This window comes from Seriola dumerili, unplaced genomic scaffold, assembly GCF_002260705.1.
Source record: "Seriola dumerili isolate Sdu_G_001 unplaced genomic scaffold, Sdu_1.0 BDQW01000226.1, whole genome shotgun sequence".
NCBI classification, from domain to species: domain Eukaryota; kingdom Metazoa; phylum Chordata; class Actinopteri; order Carangiformes; family Carangidae; genus Seriola; species Seriola dumerili.
Window position 1 is genome coordinate 1,682,263 of NW_019174481.1, and position 23,569 is coordinate 1,705,831.

The 23,569-nt window shown below is 41.0% G+C and overlaps 1 protein-coding gene across 1 annotated transcript in view; it reads left to right on the forward strand.

Annotated features, from left to right (window-relative positions):
- The first annotated feature begins 4,319 nt into the window (after positions 1 to 4,319).
- The window catches only part of slc1a7 (solute carrier family 1 member 7), a 45,912-nt gene continuing 26,662 nt past the window's right edge, over positions 4,320 to 23,569 (forward strand). The window contains exons 1-2 of the mRNA XM_022755059.1: positions 4,320 to 4,460; positions 12,356 to 12,435. Of these exons, the coding sequence (XP_022610780.1) occupies positions 4,320 to 4,460; positions 12,356 to 12,435 (221 nt within the window). The remainder of the gene's footprint in view (positions 4,461 to 12,355; positions 12,436 to 23,569) is intronic.

The window sequence follows — 23,569 nt, forward strand, 5'->3', positions numbered from 1 at the left end:
AGAACTTCAACTTCATCTTCATCATTCATCTTCAGCCTTTAATTTGTACAATGAGTCACAGAACGAGGAGAGAGGGCAGTGTCTCATTTCAAATTGGAACCAGTGCATTTTTAATACTTTAATATTCCTCTCCAGCAGGAAGAAATAAACCCCTATCACTGGACATGAAAATAGCATTTCTAAAACTTCTTTATCAATCATTACATCACAACACTGGTTTAGTCATCCCCTGCAAATTTCATCCCAGCTGACCGCTAGTTCTTATGTTGCTCATGATGTTCTCAGAAAAAGCTCAGGGAACAATGGAGAAATGATTAAGCTTCTTCAATTTCTTTTTTTTTTTTTTTTTTTTTTTTAAATTAAACTGCTTTTAGTTGCGTTTGAGTCGTAACGATCTTTGCAGGTTTTTATACGACTCCCTGCGTTCTGACAGTCTGAAAGATGAAGAGCACACTATGTATTTCTAGATCAACTGAGCGTTTAAACTCCTCTGCAGCCACAACTTCAAAGAGTTGTAGTAAGATCGATACATGGTGGGTAAAGATTTCGGAGGGTGATGTCTTTTTCTAGCCTTTTCTGAAATCAAAAATATAAGAGCAAGTGTAAGGAATGGACTAAGACTAGCACATCCACTGTGAGCTAGCTGGTCCCTAATGCTATAGGGTGTAGATGTCTGTAGCTTCTCTGCCCTGCTCTTTGATTTGGGGAAGTTTTACTCTGTGAAACTTGGTACCTGAGAAATTAGCTGAACGTTACGTTTGCCAAACATTTGCTAAGAAATACAGTGAGACACAAGACATATGTCTCTCTTGCAGAAAGGGGACACTATTTCTCACAAGTTATCACCTTTAACAGCTGGAAATGTGTTTATACAGTAGATGAGAATACACGCACTCATTATGTGAGCTGGCATTAACTTAATTGTGAGTCATTATTCTAATCTTGAAGGCAATGAAAGGGTAAAAGGGTCAGCTAAAACCCAGCGTGTTTCTTGTGGCAGGCTTCATAATTGGACTGCGCTAGTACAATGCATGCAGCTTGTTAAAGGACAATCATTTCACTTTTTTGCCTTGTGCAGAAACGGGCTTTAGTATTAAAATCAGGCGATAAAGAAGAATGATTGAGGAAAAAATACAAAACAAGAGGGTTAGGAAAAGCCAAACCATTCCACCAAGACAGAAAGAAAATTATTTATTTTCCTTTCCAGTGATTTGTAGATTCATTAAATCCAGCTGACACTGACCGGCTCTCCAGCAGTGACAGGCTGCGGCATATAGCAGTGACACTTTCATTTTTATAATAGCCCTCATCAGATTCAATCTCACTGCGCTTCTCAGGTAAAAAATCCATTTGTATTCACTCCGAACGCAGCCTGTTTATCTCTCTACTTCTAGAGGGTAAGAGTCTTCACAGAACATCAAAAATATCATTTCAAATTTTATAGGGAGTGTACAGATGAATCTCAGGGCGGGAGATGATTTTCCTGGATATGGCAGGGAGACCAAAGGGTTCACAGCAAGTGCGTGTTTGAGGAATGAAGCTAATTAAGGGAGATCTGGTGGGGGTGGCGCCTGGAATCTATCTGATCTGTCAATAATCTAACTGCAGGACATGCTCTGAATGATGTTTCCCAAATAACTGCAGCGTGCTCCTTTTGTTACTGCGTGAAATCTCAGGGACTTGTTAAGTGGATGTTGTCATTTTAAATGAACTCCTAAGTGCTTCCTTATACTGTACAAACATCTCTGTGTGCGATTTTCAGATATCACTGCATTATTTAATTAGGCCTACTTATTCATTCATGTGTAAAATAAATATCAGTCAGTTAACCGTATCAGATCTCTTCACACCTCTCTATGTTCTTAAAGCTTAATTTGTTTGTCTTTGTACACATTTGATTCTGATTTGTTCAAAAGAATAGCTCCTGAATAACATGAATCAAGGACTATACTAGATAATGACAAGCAACTAGAGAACAAGCTGGGAGATATTACTGAGTCATTAGATAATGATTAGTTTCTGTGAGTGTCTGTGAAACGGAGCAAGAAGCATTTTCTTCACAAGTCGTTCCCAGTTCATCGGCCACTCGTCCCTTGGTGTCACTCACATTTCTGTGTACAGCACTACTAACACTTCTTTACATGTGCAACAGCTTAGGGGTTTGCAAGGCCCCTTTCTGCAGTGTGATAATGCACCAAAAAGCTGTTTGCCAACCGCCCAAAAACATCAGAAGAAGAAGAACTTGTAACGTTACAGCACCTGGCATGCGAACTGGAATCACAGCACATCTTTCAGCCAGCGACTGTAATGAAGCCAGTAAAAAAAAATTTCCTCTGCATCTCCTTTCCTTTGCATTTACTCCATTATATCCTCTATTTTCACTTTCTACAGTATAAAATGTATGAAAGCTAAATTACAAAAGGATCTCTTTTGAGTTGTTGATTCAGCTTATTATATTGCAGCATTGTGCGCATGCGCAGACGTGTGTGGAGCTTGTTAAGCTTCAAGAGGCAGCAGTGGCAAGTAAACGAGCAAATTACACTGATTCGTCATCACTGTGCAAGATGACGAAAGCTTGAGAAGTCTGAGACAGAATATTGTTAGACGAGTATCGTAGCTTCTTCCAGGAAAAGTTCAGTACGTAAGTTGTGTGATTAGCGGGCGAGAGAGAGAGCGAGAGGTGATGCTGGTGATTGGAGTTAGCTGGTTAGTTAGCAGTTAGCATTATAGCTCTGAACGTACAGTGCAATATATGTACACTTTAGGAGTAAAATTTTCCTCCATACTGCACATTTGATATGTTTACTGTCAGTTCATACGCTACACATGAGCGTCTACCGTATATGCCATGTGTGGGCAGATCCAACTTGGCGTCATGGATGAGCAGTATTGTGATTGATTGTAATGTGTCGTGTGAACAACTTACCGTAATATGTCAATGGCTCTAGTCTAAGGGACGACAATTTGAAATGTAGTAATTATAAATGTCGCTCATTCCAGTAACTCTGTTACTTCAATTTCTTTGGGTGTCACCTTGTTTCCTGTCTTGCTGAGAGTTGGATGAGTAGGTTGATATGAATTTCGTCACTGTGTGTTCGGTGGACTAGTCCAGGACATGTTACCTTGGTTCAGGCACTGGAGGTGTGCGGTCAGCCTCTACTACAATAAGTGAACTCCAAAGTTAATTACATACGGGACTTTATTTTCAACATTATTACCATAAACACACATCTCCGTCCGTCCTACATATCATAAGGATTCGGACAGCGCAGTGAGAGACAGACAGGAAACTCGGAGAGAGAGAGGGGGGGGGGGGGGGAAATGCAGCAAAGGGCCGCGGGTCGGACTCGAACCCGTGTCTGCGGCGGTTAGGCCCCCGTGGCCCGCTAACAAATTATATGTTCTGTTTCATTTTTAACACGCATCATGTCCCTTGCCTGTGACCACATCTGTAATTACTACCTTCAGTTGTGTCTCTCATCATCATGTTCAGTCATGTTTACTGAACCTCTGTGAAGCGTAACAACTCACCAGGACTGTGAGGCCCCGTTTGTTTTGTGCCGTTATTTACCTCATGTCACTTGTGTAATTTTTTTTTTTTTTTTTCTCTTTTTGTTGGTCTGGAACAATCCACTGTCCAATTGTTCAGAGAGCTCTCTAATCCAGCCTTAGATGTGAGTCGTGCAGCACAGCCTAATAGGATCTTAGTATTAACCCTGATGACAATACTGCCAGCTGTCGCAGAGCCCCCTGCTGGCCACTGGGGGGAACGTATTGGGGGAGGGAGGGATGTAGGGAGGGAGGGGTGGGGGGCAGAGAGACAGGGAGGGAGGTGACTGACAGAGGGACAGAGATAGAGAGTGTGTCGGTGTGATGCTCACAGTCTCGTGGAATAACCAAGGAAGCAGGTCAGAGGAGGAAAACAGAAACTCCTGAAGTGCTTTATTTTTGGACGACTACCTCTTTAATTTTACTTTTCACCCCCCTCCGTTAACTAAATCCCAACTTTTTTTTTTTTTTTTTGTTCCTCCTTTCTTTAATCTTTTTCTTTCTGGGCTGTTTCTTCTCTCACAATCCCACCTTCTCCTGCATCAGTCTGCATCCATCTATCCTGCTTCACCTGCTGCGTCCACAGTCTGCTATCTCTTCCAGTGCGGCTGCGGCGGCGGCGGCGGCGGTGGCGGCAGCTGTTGGCTCTGTGCTGCTTCTTTATGGCTGAATAGGTGGTAGAAGGGGAGCTTTTCTCTGAGAGGGGGGGTTGCAAAGTTGCAGTCAGGACCAGGACAAGCAGGAGGAGGAGGAGGAGGTAGTGGAGGAGGATGGCGGTGGCTCTGGATGAAGTATGGGGGCGGGTGAAGAATGTCTGCAAGCAGAACGGACTGCTCATCCTGTCTGTGCTGGCCGTGGTCATTGGCTGCCTGCTGGGCTTCTTTCTCAGAGGCAAGCAGCTCTCCGAGCAGGTCAGTTGGTTAAAATGCCCCCCCCCACACACACACACACACACCCCACCACCCCTCCCCACACGCACACTCTCCCACCAGCCCATCCGCCCTGCCCGACTTATCTCACCCCCCTCAAGTATCCCTCTTAAATGTCAAGATGGATTCAAACACCACATCTCCCAATACAAGTGATTATTCAGTTCCTTGTTCCCTCTTTACCACCACTCCGTGCGCTTCACGCTGACATTATCACACACACACACACATGGACTGCCGTCTCTGTGAGGACATGGTATCGACTCACATTCAGTCCCCGGAGGCTTGGCTTTAACAGGTAACATGGCCAGCCTTTACACTGACCTTAACTTGGTCATGATTCTTATTTAACCTTAAAGCCAAATCTTAACCCTCCGAATGAATCATTAACCGGACCTGATTTTTGTCACCAGATGGCAGAGAAGTCCCCACAATGGGATGAGCACACAGTACACACAGTGGCCCACACACACGTTCACTTTAAATAAGATATTTTCACTTAACTACCACCGTCTACCAAAATATAGTTTTCATCACCACAATCAGTATCAATCAAGTAGGACCATTAAAGTGAACGAGGGGGCGATGTAATGAACAGTGGATTGTGCTTCTGACGGATTGGGAATAAGGAATAAGGAAAGGGCCGCACGGTTCAGTTTCACCTAAGTGACTGACGCTACAGGTTCTTCACACCGCTCACAGTCAGGTCAGAAAAGGCTGTCAAAGAAACAGCGTTAAGAGGCCTGAAGGGTCGCCGGTTTATGACGAGAGAATAAGAAAAACAAAGACGATAGCAAGTTCAAACTCATCCAAATGCCAGTTTGTCTGCTACAACATGCACATAGTAATGGCAAAAGACTTCCCCAGGGAAGGACTTTTTTTTTTTTTTTTAAATGTGAAACAGGGTCTCATCAGTCACTCATTGCCTATACAGCCTCTGAGCTAGACTCGGTGTATCCATGGAAAGGGATTGCCAGCGAGGAGATTAGTTGTCAATCACTCACCGAGACATCACTTATATAATTCACACAAGACTGAATGGGAAGTGGAATTAAAAACATAGTTTGAAAATCAGTAAAATGCTAAGAGGCTGCTAAGGCAACTGCATGATTATTCCTCTAACCATTTTGCTTTGGTAATAGCTTAAATTACTGTCAGAGTAGTGGAAAAAAAAGATTGTTCTATCGATTGTTCCAGTAATTATGAGCTGGAATTGCAGAGAGAGCATACGTCAAGGCTGAAAAGCTTTTGTAATAAGGTTGGCTGAAACAGAACAGAAAAATGTAATGGATTAAAATGTGGATGATGGGGGGGGTCTATGTGTGTTTTTACATGTATGATGCAAGATGTGTGACAATATAATAATGTTTGAGCATGAACACGGTGTCAAAAGAATTTCCAGGAAGAGACAGGGGGGAATGTCAGGTGTGTGGCTTCCTGGTGATTTAGTTTTGATCCACGTGTTGCGTAAGATAACAGTAGCAGCCGTCTGTTTTATATGGAGCACACATCTCCTGAAAGAGGTCTGTGAGCATGTGAGCAAACTCGTGATAATGTAAGTGGAGAATCCTAGTCGCGCAGCACAGTGTCAGCTTGGTGATGAAAAAAAAAAAAAAGGCTAAATCACTTCATCCTTCCACATGGTCCGGTTAAGATACTGCAGGTGATTTGTGTAGATGCATGTTCCAGTGGAAATACGTGCTTGTAAATGCATGTGTATTCCCTATATTCACTGGGAGCTAGTGAGCTGAATTCATCACAATGAACAGGCAAAATGACTCATGTTAGTTCATATTTGCGTGTCCTGCCACCGTTCGGGACATTCACACACCGGCAGCAGAATACAAAAATGAGAACGAAGTACATCATGAACACGTCACCGCTAGCAAATGTGTGTTTGCTTTTTGAAATTTGATATCTGTTCATTTAATGGAATTGGCGTGAGGGAGCTTGCTCACGGCCTTTATAAGAAAGGAGACACACATGAGACGCTCTCGCAGCTTCTGTGTCTGGCCTCAAACCGCCTCATTTTGTCAATGAGATCAGGGGATTTGATGTAAACAAAGGAAATGATCCTGAAACCCGCGGCCCCAAAGTCTCATCCATGGAGATATTTTCTTCTTACCTCAATGAAAATACACAACAAGTCACAAGTCCTGCTAGCAAGGAGCTAAATGGTAACATCAGCATGCTAACATACTCAATAACAATTCTGACATGCTGATGTTTAGCAGAGTGTTTACAGTGTTCACTTGCTAGTTAAGCATATGAGCGATATGCTAACGGGCTACTTAGTCATTCGTGAAACACAAATTAAGTTATAAAGTATTGGACAAATTGTTATTTTGTAATTTTGACCTGATTAGACTCTAATGATATGAGATCATCTTCTGTCTGAGCCAAAGCGGTGCTGGACTGACTGGTCTGACATTACCCTCCACAGAGCCAGGACTCTGACAACACAACAGGTCCCTCACTGACAGCTGAAAGCTGGAGAACTTTAGTAAGTGGACCTTGAGTTAAGAATTTAATCATACTAAATTTTCCAGGGTCAGGAAAGAGCCTTCAGATCAAGAGTATGATCTGACTTGATTTTATGGTGCTTCAGACATCAGACTTTACATTAACAAAGCCTATGTTTACTGTATATGTAAGTATATTGACAGAGCTAAATAACCAGCAGTTGCTAGCTCTAGTTCCTTTGTCTCTGCCAGTGACTGCGGGTTGAAAACAATGAAAAGTATTGTGATAACACAGATTAGGGAGTGTGGTTTTTAAAGGGGAAACAAAGCTCATTTCTGTGTCCCTCTCACAAACACGAATCTGGGCCTGTGGTCAACAGGCTAGACGATCTGCCCACGCTGAGCCTGCCAGGATGGTTTTTACCTCCTCAGCAGGAGAAACAGAAGTGTATAAGCTGCCTAAGGAGTGCCACTCCTTAAAGGAATCAATACAACACTGAGCGGCTTCTGAAATAGTTTTTTTTTTTTTTTTTAAATCATAGGTCATACATGGAGAGGATTTCAATCCCTCGAAAAGAGCAGAATAATACAGTTGTATGCGGAAGCGCTCTGTTGTTTGTGTCACAATGGAAAAAGCATTTGGTGTAGCGAGGAGCATGGTGGTGGATTTGACTGTGACTGTGTGGCAGCTGGCAGGGTGAAGGTGAAGGCAAAGGTGAGGACAGTTAAGCTCCCACTGCATTCATGATTACAAGGTGAAAACAAGAATTTAGAGTGCAGGTGTGTGTGTGTGTGTTATGTTGTGCATGCTTACATTTATACGTGGCATTCAGGAAATGTGTTGGTCTTGAGGACCTCGCTGTTCCTTACATGAACAAATGATCAAGAAGTGCAATGGTTGAGGGTCTAGATATTTATTTTTTTACTTTTATAGACAGAGACTGATTGCACCGTATGATTTTTAGTTTGTGATCAACACAACTGAGCGGGATACACACTGCAACATAAGTATATTTGCAACTTCTGGCTTTCAGCTCAGGCCCATCAAAAAATATATATTTTCATCCTTCATCCTTTTACTAGAAGAAATGATGATGTATGTCAATTATTTCAAAACTTTCAAGGCAACACATTTCATGGACAAATAATTAAAAGTCCCAGAATAAATGTGTTATGAGTGAAACGGCAGACTAAATGAAATGAAGTTAAGAAAATTAAAAAGCATAAGAAGAACAAAATTTAAAGTAAAATCAATGGTTTTTAAATGATATTCTCATGAAAAGCAATGGCAAACAGAAAGAAATGTCTAAAAGTAAATTACAACACATTGCATTGAGTAGTGTCAGATAAGTGTGGTGGCCAGTGTCTCTGCTGCGCTACCAGACCAAAGGTTATTTTCCAGTCACCGTCCAGACGGGCGCTTTTCCTCAGGGGGAAAAGGCAGCTCATAAAATCATCTCAGAATTTGTTAGTTATAACATCATCAGTGTCTCAAATGTCTCTTGCTGCTTTCACATGGACATTTGTACATAAAATGGTATGCAGTGTACATATACCAGCATGTGGGCCTAGTGCGTGCGTGCATGTGTGCGTGCGTGCATGTGTACCAAATGTCTACCACTGTTAGCAGATGTGAGGGACAGATGTGTTTATCCTTCATGCACATAGACAATACAAACACACAAACATACATGCACACACACACTCTGAATGCTATGTTCACAAAATTAAATACAACACACAACATACTAAAGTACCCAGAGCCCCCCCCCCACCCAACATGCACACACACACTTAGCCATTTAACCTAAAAGTGCCCTCACTCAAAAACAGAAGCAAAAGAGCTTTTATTGCTCCAACATCTGCACTGCACAGATGTGCTGTACTTAAATTTGATTTTTTTTTTCATGTCCAACTCTTTACTTTGTTTTGTTTTTCCACTGGCTCTTTCCGCTTATGGCTTACTATTATCATAATATAATAGCGTGTTTTATTTAGTTTAGCGTTTTAAATTGCTTGTGACTAACAGGGGACTGTGCACCCACTCATTCACTTTGCAGTCACTGTTTAACTTCAGATTCTTACTGCATTTCGTACTTTTGCTTCCTATTTCATTCAATTTAGCCAAAATCTTGTTATTAGATTTACAAACCTTCATTAATTGAGTTTGTATAGACATACAGTGTTATCAGCTTTTAAGGTTGTTTTTGTGAATGTGCAAAAGGAGCTATTTGTGGGATTTGTTATTGCTATATCAGCATTAACAGCTGTTTACTTATAAGTCTAGAAGAAACGTTGTGAGTTTGTCATCAAACTTTTTCAACTAAATGAATTTACTTACCAAGAGCTGTCTCTAGTGGTGGGAAGCAATGTCAGTGTTAACTCTTGTTTGGCCTCTATTTCTATAGCTTCTTTTCTTCAATTTAAGTTAGCATGCTAACCAGCTAGCTCTGGACCATCTCATCACTTTCTGATACGGAGTCACTGTATCGTCTAGTCTGCCCTGAAGAGGTAGCGCTTCTCAGAGGGCGTGTTATTATCTCTTGTCTGCTAAATGCAATAATAGCTGAAGCTCTTGTCAAGACTGGTAGGTAAAGCCTTTGATGCTAACGCTGGTCATGTAGCAATAGCAAAACAAACAAATAGCTCCTTCAACAACTGTTGCCTATTTTCATATTCAGCAGAGACGGAGCAACATTAGCATCCATTTATCATGTTTTCTGAACACTTGACAAATTTAATATTCACCAGAAAACGAAAACAATGAGCTAAAAGATGCTAAAACTCTCATTATGGCTGAGAGGAACGAGTCAGGGAGACTGTCCTACTGTAAAAAAAAATCATCAGTGCCAGTAACTTATAATGACCCACAATTGCATTTTGTTAGGCAATCTCCAGCTCCAGTCACATTAATTATGACTGCAGCAAAGGAGGAAGTGACAACCTTCACCATGTGTTTGTTATTGTAACCATGACAACAAAGGTCCTCTATCTTTAAGGAAGTACCTATCTTTTCCTAAACCTAGCCAAGTTAGGTCCACATCCAAACCTCCTTGGTTGATTTCTTTAAATGCAGAGGAGTATGAGTTGTAGTTGTTGCCATACTAAAAGTATAGTACCATAACTAACAGAAATGTAACATGGTGTGCAGTCACTTGGCCGTTTAAAAATCAGAACATCCCGTCTTTCACATTGATGATGAAGCATAGTGAGTCTCTAGTGTTTTCAAGTCGCCAGATGTGATACCAAAATAAGTACCAGGTACTCGCCTCAACTTTTGCCCAATGGAAAACCAAAAAACGATGTTGAGAGAGAGTTGAGCTGAGCTGCAGTGGAAAAGGGCTAATTGCCTTCTTTTTTCTTTTTTATCCCAGGAGTATGACCATAGGTGAGGGCTGGAATGTAAATTGACTGCTACATTCAGAGTAGAGGGCAGAGCAGACACATCAGCCCATCTCTTATAGAGTAATCATACACTCCATCTTACATCACCTGTGAACAAGACCCTGAGATATTAAACTTATTCTCTTGGGGGTTCAAATATTTCCTGTTGTTCAGGGAATTCTAAATAAGCTGTATAAAGCTTTCTGTGCCTCCAGACAGAGCAACAGTCTGATATATTGTGATATCACTTAAATCAGTGTCTTTTGGAGCTTAAGACTACAAGTACGGACATGAAAAGAAAATCTGGGGGTGTATAGTTTGAAAGATGCAAGCTTACCAGACCTCTGTAGCCTGCTCTTCATCTCTGCTTGAAGCTACGAAATTACCACACCTAAATCCGTCAGCTTTCATGTTGCATTGTGTGTGATGTAGTCGCTGGGTTTAGAAAAGCAAGAAAGAATGCGTTGAATAAAAAAGGCAATCTGTGGTTCTGTTGCATCAAATCTGATACCTTTTTACTGTTCATCACGAGCCTCACAATATTATACTGGAGGTGTACAATGCTGAATCAGTGGAGTGCTCTTTTCAGCTGCCATTCCAATTGTTTCTCTATTCATAACCCACAAAATGTGAATGGTTTAGATTAATATCAAAAATCCACTTGCAGAGTCTTGAAATGAAATATGCTTTTCTTATTGTTGCTTGGCAATATACAAACAAAGATTTACAGTTTTCAGTAGTTTTCAGTAGTAGGTTGATACTGTGTGACAGAGAATTGTAGGAACCTGTTTTCCTGTAATTGTGTAATCAAATCAACGGTCACATAGTGAAACGCCACATAGCAGCCTCTGTGACCTCATGACTTCATACAGTGAATACAATACAATACAACGAACAAGGCTTTATTATGCAGATTTATATTCTAGATTTCAATTTCTATTTTTAGCCACAGTCAAATAAGGTAATTAAATAAGTTAAATGGCCTCAATCATGGTCAATTACTTTGTTTCTGTCAGTGATTGGCTACATCAGATATTTTGTATTGGCCACTACTGTTTATTACTCATGTGCTGGACATATAATAAGGAAAGGCAACAGCAAAATGCAGCATGGCGCACATGATCGAACACAGGTGAATAATAAAGGCAACACACGTGACGAAACTAACAGAGAACTTAAAGCTGAAGAAGTCTCTTAAGCGAATCAGTTTCAGTTGCCTTAAACCTTCATTTTGATGCCACGTTGCTGGCCCCATCTTTTTTAGCCATATTAGCAATATGTCAGTAAGGACAGCATTCCCAGTATGTTGGACTGGTCAGGCCACCACTTTGGTCCAGACTGAAATATTTCAACAATTATCGGTTAGCTTTCCATAATGGACATGTTAGCACATGTTAGCATGCTAACACACTAAAATAATAGCATGCTGATGTTAGGATTTAGCTCAAAGCCCCGCTGTGCCATAAGTACAGCCTCATAGAATTGCTAGCATGGCTATAGCTAGACTCTTAGTCTGGTTTTGTTTTGTTTGAATTACCTTTTCTCAATTCCTCTATCAAAGCTACATAGCAACATTAAAGCTCACAGCAGGGAGCCACTGCCAGATGACCCAAGAGGTCTCTGTGTCTCATAGATTTTCATCAGGCCCAAGCTTTTTTTTCATGTAGCAAGGCTTGTGCTTTATATAAGAAGAAGATAATCTAAAAGTCAATTGAAAGCCATTTCTCAATATGTTCTTTGTCTTCTTTTCCTGACAAATCTTTTGATTCAGTGTTACGAGCTTCACTGTCTGTCTTCACAAAAGCAGACAGACTTCTCAAGGTCTGGCTTAGAAAAGAATCGTCGTATGTGGGCAAGATTTGCAGTTTGTGATTGTGATTGGTTGGAACTGATATCTGGTGCAGTGCTTTTACACTACACATGTCACTAACACAAACAGGAATAGTTAGCGAAATACTCGCAATAATGTAATTAGCTTGTACTGTTTAATTTTGAGTTATAAACAAGGTTTTTTTCTCTTCCCACTTGCAGGAGGTGAAGTACTTCCAGTTTCCCGGAGAGCTGCTAATGAGGATGTTGAAAATGTTAATTTTGCCCCTTGTCGTATCCAGGTAAGAGCAACACAGCAACATACACACTCACACATGAACACACACAAAAACAATTATGTGCCCTTTGTGCCAAATGCCAAACTTGATAAAAGAGTTGCATAATAATTTGGGTGGGTGTTGATGTTCAGTGCAGGGATGCACCTGAGATATTGTCAGGTTTCAGTGAAGAATTATCAGGAGGAACATTAAACACAAAAAATTATAGGTATTGTCTATGCTGAAAGGAACCAAATTAAACTAAACCGAACTGAACTGTGAGGAGGAGGTATGTGCATTCACTGGGGGAGCATCATTGTCGCTGCAGTCACTCTCCTCCACCTCTGCACATATGCAGTGAGTTTCTATGCTGGTGGGACACTGTGGTCTACGCCGGTGATATTGATATTACTTTGAAAATGTACCATATGAGAAACCTGGAAACATAAAATTTGAGCGGCGTTGAAGCCATTTGAACGTTCTGCTGAGAACATGGAGACTGCATCAGAATGAGCTGTTGTAGCTACAGAGAGAACTGAATATGAATGTTTGTCATCACTTATCTCCACATGGTCACATGGGAAAGTGCCATATTACTGTGTACAGCAGGGGGAACAGACATTTTTGACAGCATGAAAAATATAAAATGACAATAGCAATGTATCTCGCACACTCTGGGTCCATTTCGTTGTTTGTTTCAGCTGCATCTTTCTCTTTAACTTATTTGATTTTTGCCTTTTAACCCCCCTCTCTTATCCACCCAGCCAATCAGCTGTCCTCAGAGACCACATGTTTGTTGGTCTGCTCTCTGTAGCTGGAGTGAAGGATTTAGTGTTCATAAATTAAAAAGCCTTCAGTTAGGAGCTATTTAAATATAAATCCACCTGTACACCCACCTTTGACTTAGGGCCACATATTCAGGCTCGTCTTATTGGAACCGACCTCTGGGTATAGGAAATTACAGTTTATTTGTATAGCAACCTTCAACAACATGGTAATTCAAAATCCTTTATATAAGACATAAAAAGGAAATGTTGGAGGGACAAGATAAGAAAGAAACGAGGTAATGGATTCAAAACGAGTGAAATAAAATAGAAGATAGAAATAAGCTACATTTGAATAAAATAAATTAAACTGGACAATAGGATTTACAATAGAGATGCAGTGCTGTGCTTGATATGAATGAATAGTCTCAAATTTAATTTAATGGAGAGCTGAGGCAAACAGAAATGTTTTAAGCCTCATTTTTTTTTAAAAACAGTTGTTTTTTTGGGACTTTGTTCCAGATTGACGTACCCTCACGTGCAATCTTCCCTCTCACAGTTCCACCTCCAGTTTAAGTTTAAAACCATGTATTTCATATACAGCCTCATACTGGTTTTTTGTGCATAGCCTAGAGATTTGTTGCTACAGCTGTGTGTCTGTATGGTTAATAATGTCAATGAAAGCAAAACTTAGACGAGACTGCACCCATTTCAAATCAAGGAGTAAAGAGTAACGTTCATATAGAGGTAAACCTGTTGCCCTTTTATAGCTTTGGATGCATTCTTAGAAGTGCAGAGGAAGCCAGATTCTCCACTCTGACTATTTTAGGCCCAAAGCTCTTAGTTGCCTGCATGAGGTCAGTGATGACCAACACACAAAAAAACTCCCAAAACAAATCATGCAAACGCACCGGTTACATGCAGGGTGCTTTGTGCAATAAGCTACTTACAATCTATGCAACAGCAAAGACTGGATGAGAAGTTAATCCTCCCTTCCTCTCTGTGTCTGTCTGTCTCTCTCTGTCTATTTCTCTCCCTCTGTTTCAGTGGCTCTCTCTTTTAGACTTCTCATTATGTCTTTTTCTATGCGGTTTAAGGCAAAGCGCAGTGAGAGTATGTATCTGTGCTTTTATGAATGCTCGTGGTCCACTCCCCCAGTTGCACAGATTCCCTGCCAAACGTGAGGCACGTGAGGGCAAGAGACGTTAATTACATCTAATCTGAAACAGTGCATGCAGGCAGGGGGCCAAACGTAGTTCAACAAACTGCTTCAGAACACGGGAATGTAAAAGCAATCATGGCAAACATTCAACACTCAGCATGGGCTCAGGCTGCAGGAGCTCCTGTTGAATCTGCAACACACTCAACGTCCCTGGTGCCTGCCTGCCACTTAATGACGGCAATAATGGATGAGGAAGGTAGAAGCCACGGCTTGTTACTTCGCAGCTGTATAGTTTGGACCAATCACTATCCTCCTGCTCGCACTCAATCTAGAATATCTGCATATCTTTGCAACCCGCTGCAGACGGTGCATGCAAATATCCAGCCACAGACGCAAACACAGTCTTGGTTGATATCCTGCCTTTCTCTCTCCCTGTCCCTCTCTCTCTCTCTCTCTCTGCCATGGCCACTGATGTCAGCAGAGAGTATCTAGATTGGGATGCACAGACCGGCTGGTTGACATGGCGCATGGTACAGTAGGGCTTATCTAGGGGTGAATATCCGCCCCAGCCCTATAGCCTGCCTGTCCCCATTTATTTTCCCCTCCCAGGGCCATCTGCGCACCAGCCAAAGCGGAAACCAGATTATCCCATGAACGCGTCATGCAGAATCAATGGTCACTCCACTTACTGCCTCCGTATGTTCCACGTTTCTTTTATTTGTTGGGATTGTGATCAAAATAAAATAATTAAGTAGAACTAGATTTTGAAAAAGAAAACTACATGTTTATCTTTTTTTTTTTGCTGTTTCTAGTCAAAGAGCAATTACATTTTGATAAAGCTCTTATTCACCAGTGCTTTGGCTGAAATCTGAAGGTCAAAAGTGAAGAGCAGTTTTAATGATATGCAGCATCCACACAAACATATGGCTGATCCAAACCGTACTCAGAGTGCCAATGGTTGCATCTGCATTTGTGGGAAATCTCGCTGCGAGGTGTAAATGACTTTTTCTAGCCCATGACGGCGAACAGTGCTGTTATACAAGCGCATATTTCCAGAGATGTGTTTCACTCCGTGTTTGTATATGTTCATTTGACCTTTAGATTCATCTCTGTCAGTTCTCTCCATGTTCAGCTGTAAGCCGAATGCTCAGTTACTCGCACTGAAGAAGAAATAATCAGCCGGGAAGATGAGCACTGCCGAAGAGATGAGAGTGGGTCAGTCCTGCAGGTTGTTTACAAGGTTTAGAGAAATATGAATCATTTGTAGCCTGGAAGCATGTTTTGTTTAAATGTGAAGCTCCTGTAGGTGTTTGCTTCTCAGTGAATGAATACGAACATACAAAGTGAAATACAAATACTGGATCCCTACACATGTTGCACAACATCCCCTGAAGAAAAAAAACCAAAAACATTTCAGTCCATTTTCTTTGGAGCAACATGCGTTTCTCAAGAGTTCATTTTAACTGGTCACCCTGTTCTGATTATGATATCATCCCCCACTGCGTCTGGATTTCAGATAGTAACATGTGGAGGAGGATGTGTGGAGCAACGTGTGAAGCAATATTTTCCCTTCACAGTCTGATTTTTCCTGTCACTGCCTGTTGTCAGCTCTCACACAGGAGCACGGAGACTTTGGATCAGTGGCTGAATAATTCTTTGACTAAAAGAAGAAAACAGAGATAAAATGGGCCACATTGATTTTTCTGAGACAGTGCAAATATACAAAGGAACAGTGTCCCAGAGACAGCTTCGAATTTAAGTCCTTGTACTCTAGGATGTCAGGATGACCCATATGTCACATTGTGATGGCTAAATTGTGATGACGTCACATCGTAGTCGTGCAGATCATGAGTGCATCTCTCCAGATCGTCTAATTTGTCCTGCTGGTTGCCAGATGCCGCAATGAAGAATTCTTTTTAAAATGTTTTTTCAGATCACAAGTCAGATCACATTCATAAACTGCAGTGCTCACCAGAGAATATAAAACATTTGAGAGCAAAATATTCAAAGTAAGACCTTGTTCAAAGGAAGGCAGAACTGCAACAACAAATTCATGTCTCCGGCTCATCAAACATCTATGCATTTAGGTCTCATTTACTTGCGTGTCTTGTGCCCCCCCCCCAGATTTTACGTGACTTAGCAGTTGCTAACAAGTGGCTTAATGAGACTCTGAGGTTGTTGGAGACATTAAATCCTGGACACGAGAACTGATTTCCCCACCAGTCCACCTGTGCAGCCTCATTGTGATTATGCTCGTGCTCTTGCAAACTAGCACTGACTTTAAAAGAGGAAAAGCTTTTGTAAAAGAGCTAAGGAAGTCAAATCAAGTCAAAGTTGGAAGTTTAGTGTTGGCGAAGTGATGCAACTGTGGTGTAGTTCATTCATGGGCAAACATTAGCTTTTTAATTTCTGACGATGTCTGTTTAGGCTTTAACATCATAGAAGTGGTTTATTTGTGAAGATTATCGTGCTGAACAACACTTGCAGGGTTTCATATCATAAAGGCCTCTGAACGTGAAATTTCAGTACAGTGGTGAGTCCGAGGGGGAAGGTTGCAGTGGATCGTATAAGCTCTGTCGTATAGTCTTGCTCTTGCTTCATTGATTTCCTTTGTGGTGAGGGAGCAGACTGGAAAGACCAGAGGATATTGTTGAAAGACGTGTGTCTGAAACAGTATGAGTGACATATGGTCTGATCTCCTCAAAAACATACAATTTCTGGCTGAGCTTCTTTGTTCGATTGTGAAGCAGCTTGGCAAACTGTTGTTGTGGCTGTTGCTAGCCATCGTTAGCTGTTAGCTTGCCGGCTGTTCACCAACTAGCCAGGTGAGTAGTCATAATAATAGAAAACAAATATTTCACAGAGACAATCAGATTAATTTTACAGTGCCACTTCCTGGTGTGACCAGGCCTGTGTATTCAGTTTTCTGCTCAGAGATTGGTGCGTGCTGCATAGTCCCTGACAAAAGCTAATAAACTTAACTAATAGTGTATGCGTAAATCCTCAACTCTCAGCACTATGACGAGGTGTTTATATCGTTTACCACCTTATGGTTTGAAACACATGCTGTAGTCCTTTATTACCACAGCAGAGTTCATTACACAGAAATATTAATATGTAAAAACATAACACAGATATGTATATGTATGCAGGGTGTTGTGTCTGCTGCTAGTTTGCCATTTTTACAAATTCTTGAACCAAACTAACTGCTGGATTTGTTTCTGCCCTTTTCCGGGAAGCAGGAACTTGGCATCTGACACAGATGTCTGGTCGATGTCACTGGTCAGCTCAGCAGGTCAGGCAGTGGAGTTAGATGAACAAGAGGTTTATAGAGAATTGGTTTTCTTAATCTCAGCATACAGAGAGACAGATAAACACTCAGCGGTGTACAGCAGCGCAGCGAGAACTTCCTGACTCAGCCCGATGGCTGTAAAACTACAGTGATTAATTCCTTAAATGATAATATGTTTTAGTGCTCCTTTAGTTCACCTTGACATGTGTCCTGTTTCACCACTTCTCCACATGTAATAACATCTTCCAGCCCGTTAGTTGTCAGAGCTGTTGTGAGCTTGGTTGAAGCCCTTTTTCACACCCGTAGTCTGCTAAATTATAAAGCTGTTGTTAGAGCGTGACACCTATATTGACTATTAAAAATCTAATTGTGAAACCGACATCAAGTAGATCATTGATGTTGCCTTCACTGATCTGAACCGCTGAAACAAAAGCCGCGGTGTCACCACCACATGCCACGGATGGATGACTCCTCTCCAAGGAGCCTCGGCCTTCTCTTTTTCATCTGGACGTGGGATTACTGTAATGCTCTTGCTCAGCAAAGGTGCAGCAGGGAGGACTGTAAGCCCCATATGGTCCAAAAATCGTGTGGCAGATCTACTATACATGTTCTTGAAACCTCACGGTGCAGGACACAGATGACAGGTGACGCACTGTAATCCCACCTCGATTTAGAAGGACAGATACTCGTGTTGACTATCAAGAAGTCCAGTTCTTCCATTTGCTGCCAATAAGAAGTGGAGAAGCAATGGCTGAAGCAGATGAATAGTATTTCTTTGGGTTAGGACCCAACAAGGCGACCAAAGAAAAAAATCAAAAGGGGGTCACAAGATGATTAAAAGGGACAGAAAAGATGCTTCAAAGGCCACAACCATTTTAAAGCTGCTATGCTCTTTATTTTTATTACATGGGGTCACATGACTACGTGTATACGAAAGCAGATTGTTTGTAGTGACGCACCCAGAGGGAATTATCACTCCACTCTGCAGTTCCTCTCAGCTCTGCGGAGCATTTTAGTGTCTTTCAGCTCATTGTTTTGGTTTTCTGCCTTTAACCGTCACTCTCACAGGCACATTTTTTTGGCAGCAGCAGGAACCTGTTTTTAGAGAGAAGGCTCTAATAAAACACAGCACTCTTACCTGCCCTGCTCTTAACAACAGAGAGACAATTAGCAACTACCTGTAGAACATAGTGGAGCATTTAGCAACTAGAGAAACATGAATATCTGTCAGTATGTCCTTACATTCATCAGTTGGCCTGAACAAAAAAATATACATGCCAAAGTTGTTGCAACATATTTGTGAGATGTTTAAAATAGGAAACCTGCTGGCAAAAATTTAGCATATCAACTTCAAAGGTGAATATGTGTCAGTGTTTAAGCTTTAAAGTGTCATAAACCCACTGACTAGTACAATTATAGCGGTGTTTATGAACAAATCAATCCATGACGCAACATATAAGACATTAGTGAAATTAAGTCTGGAAACAGTTTTTATCAAAGAAATGCTAAATGGTTGCACTGATGGCGCGTTAGAGTGGCACTGTGTTTCTATCTGACATTATAAAGTGTTTTATCTTTTCTGACTGTATGTTCATATTTTTTCATCTGTCAGTGGGTGTGATAAAAAAAAAAAAAACAAAGCATGCTCATGAATATTCATCTATTTCTCCACCTTCATTTATCCCACACAGGGGAATAAAATACAGAAGACAGAATTACCAGCAGTGCTCATCTGCCTAAAGTAGAGGAAACAAATCTGCCAATGAATCAGCGACAGATTTGAATAATTTCGCTTGAGATAAAACAAATGTTTGTCAGTTTAATAAAGTTCATTTAAATGAAATTAGCCAAATCCTCCACTGTTTTCTGATGTTTTTAATCACTTCGCTCTGAAGTTTTCATCTAATTCATAGCTGCTGCCAACTCGCAAGAAAGTATCACATCAAAAACTCAAGATAAGACAGGCCTTGTGCACAGTGTCCATCGAAAATACAACATTTGACTGTGATATTTTTATCAGATTTAAATGCACAGAGTAGGGAGGAGGAGGAGGAGGAGGAGGAAGAGAAGGTCATGTGGTAAATCCCTGGAATAACAAATGTAATTTTTTTTTCCCTCTCTGATCTCCTGGCTGCAGTTTGTAGTTTCCCAAAGAGCTGCAGGATATATATTAAAAAAAAAAAAAAAAAACATTGATGTCAATTCTGTACCAAACATCTGGACATACATACACAGTTCAGTTGAAACTGTCACTACCCAGAAGATTGACGTTTTGCTGTGCCATCAATCCACCTCAAATTGACTTTCTACTTATGGTGTTCTGATTTTCCCGCCGGAGGTCTTCTAATCCCTGACCGGCGTAGGACAGGCCCCTTAGTTATCACTTCTGCTGCTGCACTTGTTGTTGCACCAAAGGCTTCGAGGTTTATTCACACAGGCTGCGTATCTCTCCGTTAATGTGATTCCAGTCACATCACAACACCCTGTTTAAGCAACAAACAGGCAGGGGAGCACCTTTGGCTGTGTTGAATAGATGGGGAACAACATAGCGGATAGTATAATTACGACTTGCACATCGGTCCATTTGTGGCAGTCTGTAATAGCTGTGATAAGAATTTAAATCATGATGGTTGGTGATTACATTCTGGCGATGTTAAGCAAACTTACGCTGGCTTCATACTTACTGGCTCAGTAATGGTGCCATTTATATTCACATAGACACATCTTCATGTGTCAGAGGCAGCAATTTAATGCTAAATACATTCAAATGATGCACCATGTGGTCATTCATGGGAGTCGTCTAATACAATGATCAAGTGTGTGTCAAGTGACTTTAGGTACTTCACCTATTAAGACGTCACTTCTTTCTAATTCCGTCAAAACACTAAATATTTTCATCTTGAAGATACGTGAAGACACAATCCAGCTGCAGTGATAAGTGGGGTCAAAATGTCCTTGAGATATTGAAAAACAATATCTTAACAGAAAGCCCTCAAGAATGCGGAGGTCAGGGTCACTACTTGAGGGAAGTGAAAAAGTACATTGTGTGAAGAGTGGGTTATGAAGGATGATAAGAATCTGTGAACGGAGACACTTCATTGGCTCTGTTTAATTGTGCTTTTTCTTTTAAAAGAGATAAACAACAGGTATGAGCCAATGTGCATGTAGGAGTAAGATTTAACTGGAAAGCAGAAGGAGTGATAAATCTCAGTATGTCCTTTTGTCCTGCTACAGGAAGTGCAGGCTCAGCTGCAGATCATCATCCCTGCAGCAGCAGGAGATTTAGTTGGATAGATACCTGCCAGCACGGGGCTTCACCTTATTTTCTGAGTGGGAGGAGAAGTAGTAGCAATCACAGTAATAGCTGTAACATCTGTCATATAGTGAAATCACTTCTTACTTGACAACAAACCAGATGTGACCAAGTTGCCAGATCCAGATTCAGGTTACATGAGGCAAATAGTTGCACGTGTCATTGAACATTTTATCCAGCTGGATATCTAATATGACGAATATACTGATAGTAAATATGAACCTGTAATTTTACCAAGCTAGTTAGCGTTCACATGTTCATTCACATGCACAGAAATAGCCTGTTTGCATTGAGGACACGCAGTGTTAATTTAACAGGATAACACAATTATTTGTTTCCTGGGTATCGGAATCGAGATTGAAATTCTAATATCGTGACAAAACTATTAGATGCTGATATTTGGTTGAATGTAGGTTGTGACATCAGCCATATTCTATGTCAGAACAACATCTAATGCCAACATTAATTTGACAGCTTGATAGAATACTGACAACAGCTGATATTTTGGCAGTTTTAAGTTGTGTTGTTCAGTTAACAAAATACAACGTATCTCTAACATGGATGTATTTTAATACAATCCATGATTCCTAATGTCTAACGCCAACAACATCTTGACATAAAATACTGACAGTCTTGTTGTAAGCAAAACCCATCCTCTGCTAAACGTCACAATGTCAGTGAGCCAGTGTTGGTTTTGACGTCAACTCAATTTTCATTTCCCACTGCCTCTGACATCAGAGTCGTTACATTGACCTCTGGTGTCTGCTCAGTAAACGGTGACTTATTCATATTCTCTGCAAGAGAGCAAATACTGGTGGAGCTTATTTGTTTAACAAACCTTTAAAGTGAAACTATGGTACTTTTTAAAGAAGAAATCAAAGTTGATTGTATAATCCACAAACACACCACTGCTCAGTTCAATACACTATGACTTCTCTCTACTCATGCCACTGTTACACTGTGTTTTAGCCTTTACCATTATCCTGTAGCTGCCCAAAGGTTTAGCAAAAGGTTACACAGTCTTGCTTTAAGTTAAATTCAACTTTCAAGTGAATTGTGTGGCCGCCTACGTTGTGCCGATGGACGATGATATCGGTGATCGACGATCATCAGAACGATCGCCGATTGCTCATGTCTTCGCAAATGTCAAGGTGATATTTGACTTATTTTCCCATTAATGTGGTAACTTATTATTTGTAGTATTAAATTAATACTAAATTTAATTTGCTGGTCACAGTCTAACGTATATAAACCGATGCTTCAACACATGAGCGCGCACATGTGACACTCCGATCAGCTGATTGTAATGAAGCCGCTTGTTGTGTAGGAGCTGTTGTGACTGAAGAGCGAAGAGATCGACAGACAGACAGACAGACCACGTCAATTTGGGTTCAAGTTTCTTAATCCTGCTGCTTTTTAATGGCCGTAAATTATCTTCTGAGTCAATGACCGGAGAGACAGCAAAACGTAGACAATTTGTAAAAAAAAAAAAATATATATTCGGTGTCTCGTCCATACAAATCAACCATGGGCACACAATGGCTAACTACAACACAGACCAAAACATACAAGCAACAACATAGGTCTTTTAAAAACACCAGAACCACATAATGCCATAGCTTTGCCAACAACAACACGTACATATCATAAATATGCACATTGTTTCAACAAATGATATTATTGTGACGTTTTTAAGTTATTGAAGACACCAGCTTACAATACTGCATCATCAAATTATGCCTCTATTGTAACAGGTCCAAGTTCATTGCGACAGCCAACAAGAACCTATTCCGAATATGCATATTTTTCCAACAAATGAATATCAGTGTGATGTTAAAATGTGTTGACACGGACTAATTAAACTGCTTCGGCGGCAAGCTTGTAATAAACCGAAATATCTTACCTTGAGCTGCAGAAATGTGCTCCAGTAGTGACAATGATCCAAAGGTGGCCTTGCTCTGGGCGTTGGTTTGGATGCGAATGAGTTCCAAATGTCAGTGTTGGACATGAGTCCATACGTTACTCCACACGAATAGTGTCAACCCTTGAAGGCAATTCCCTTGCTTTCCCATGATAAGATGGATAGTTTGGACACTAAAGTAAAACCAAAAGAAGGCGACGGAGTGCTGGTCGGCTGATGCTCCTGGCAGCTGGACTTCAGCTGAGACTCCCTTTAGCTGGTGGTTTCCCCAACAAAAAAAACAATTCTTAAAGACGGTTTTTGCCCCATTTAATTCTTACATTAGCAGTCAACGCTACGGCAAGCAGCACGCAAGATTTAGGAATCCCTATCACAGAAAAAGATTAAAATTCGGGTTACTTCCGTGTTATGCGGCCCACTGAATAATGCGGGCCAGAGTAGTAACTGGAGCATGTCAACACTTAATAAAAATGATCCTTTCGACACTAGGGGGAGAAACGGGAGCGTACACACTCTATTTGGTCTCTCCGCTTTCTCTCTCGGTAAATAGGGTACGTAACGTAACGTAACGTAACGTAAACGTGCCCCCACGCGCCGACGGCCCAGCCACCTCCTTTTTCTCCAAGCCATTTAATATATATTCTACAGTTCAAATAAAATGCGCTGAAGAAATGCGCTTCTGAACGTAAACAGTCGTGTAATCTGT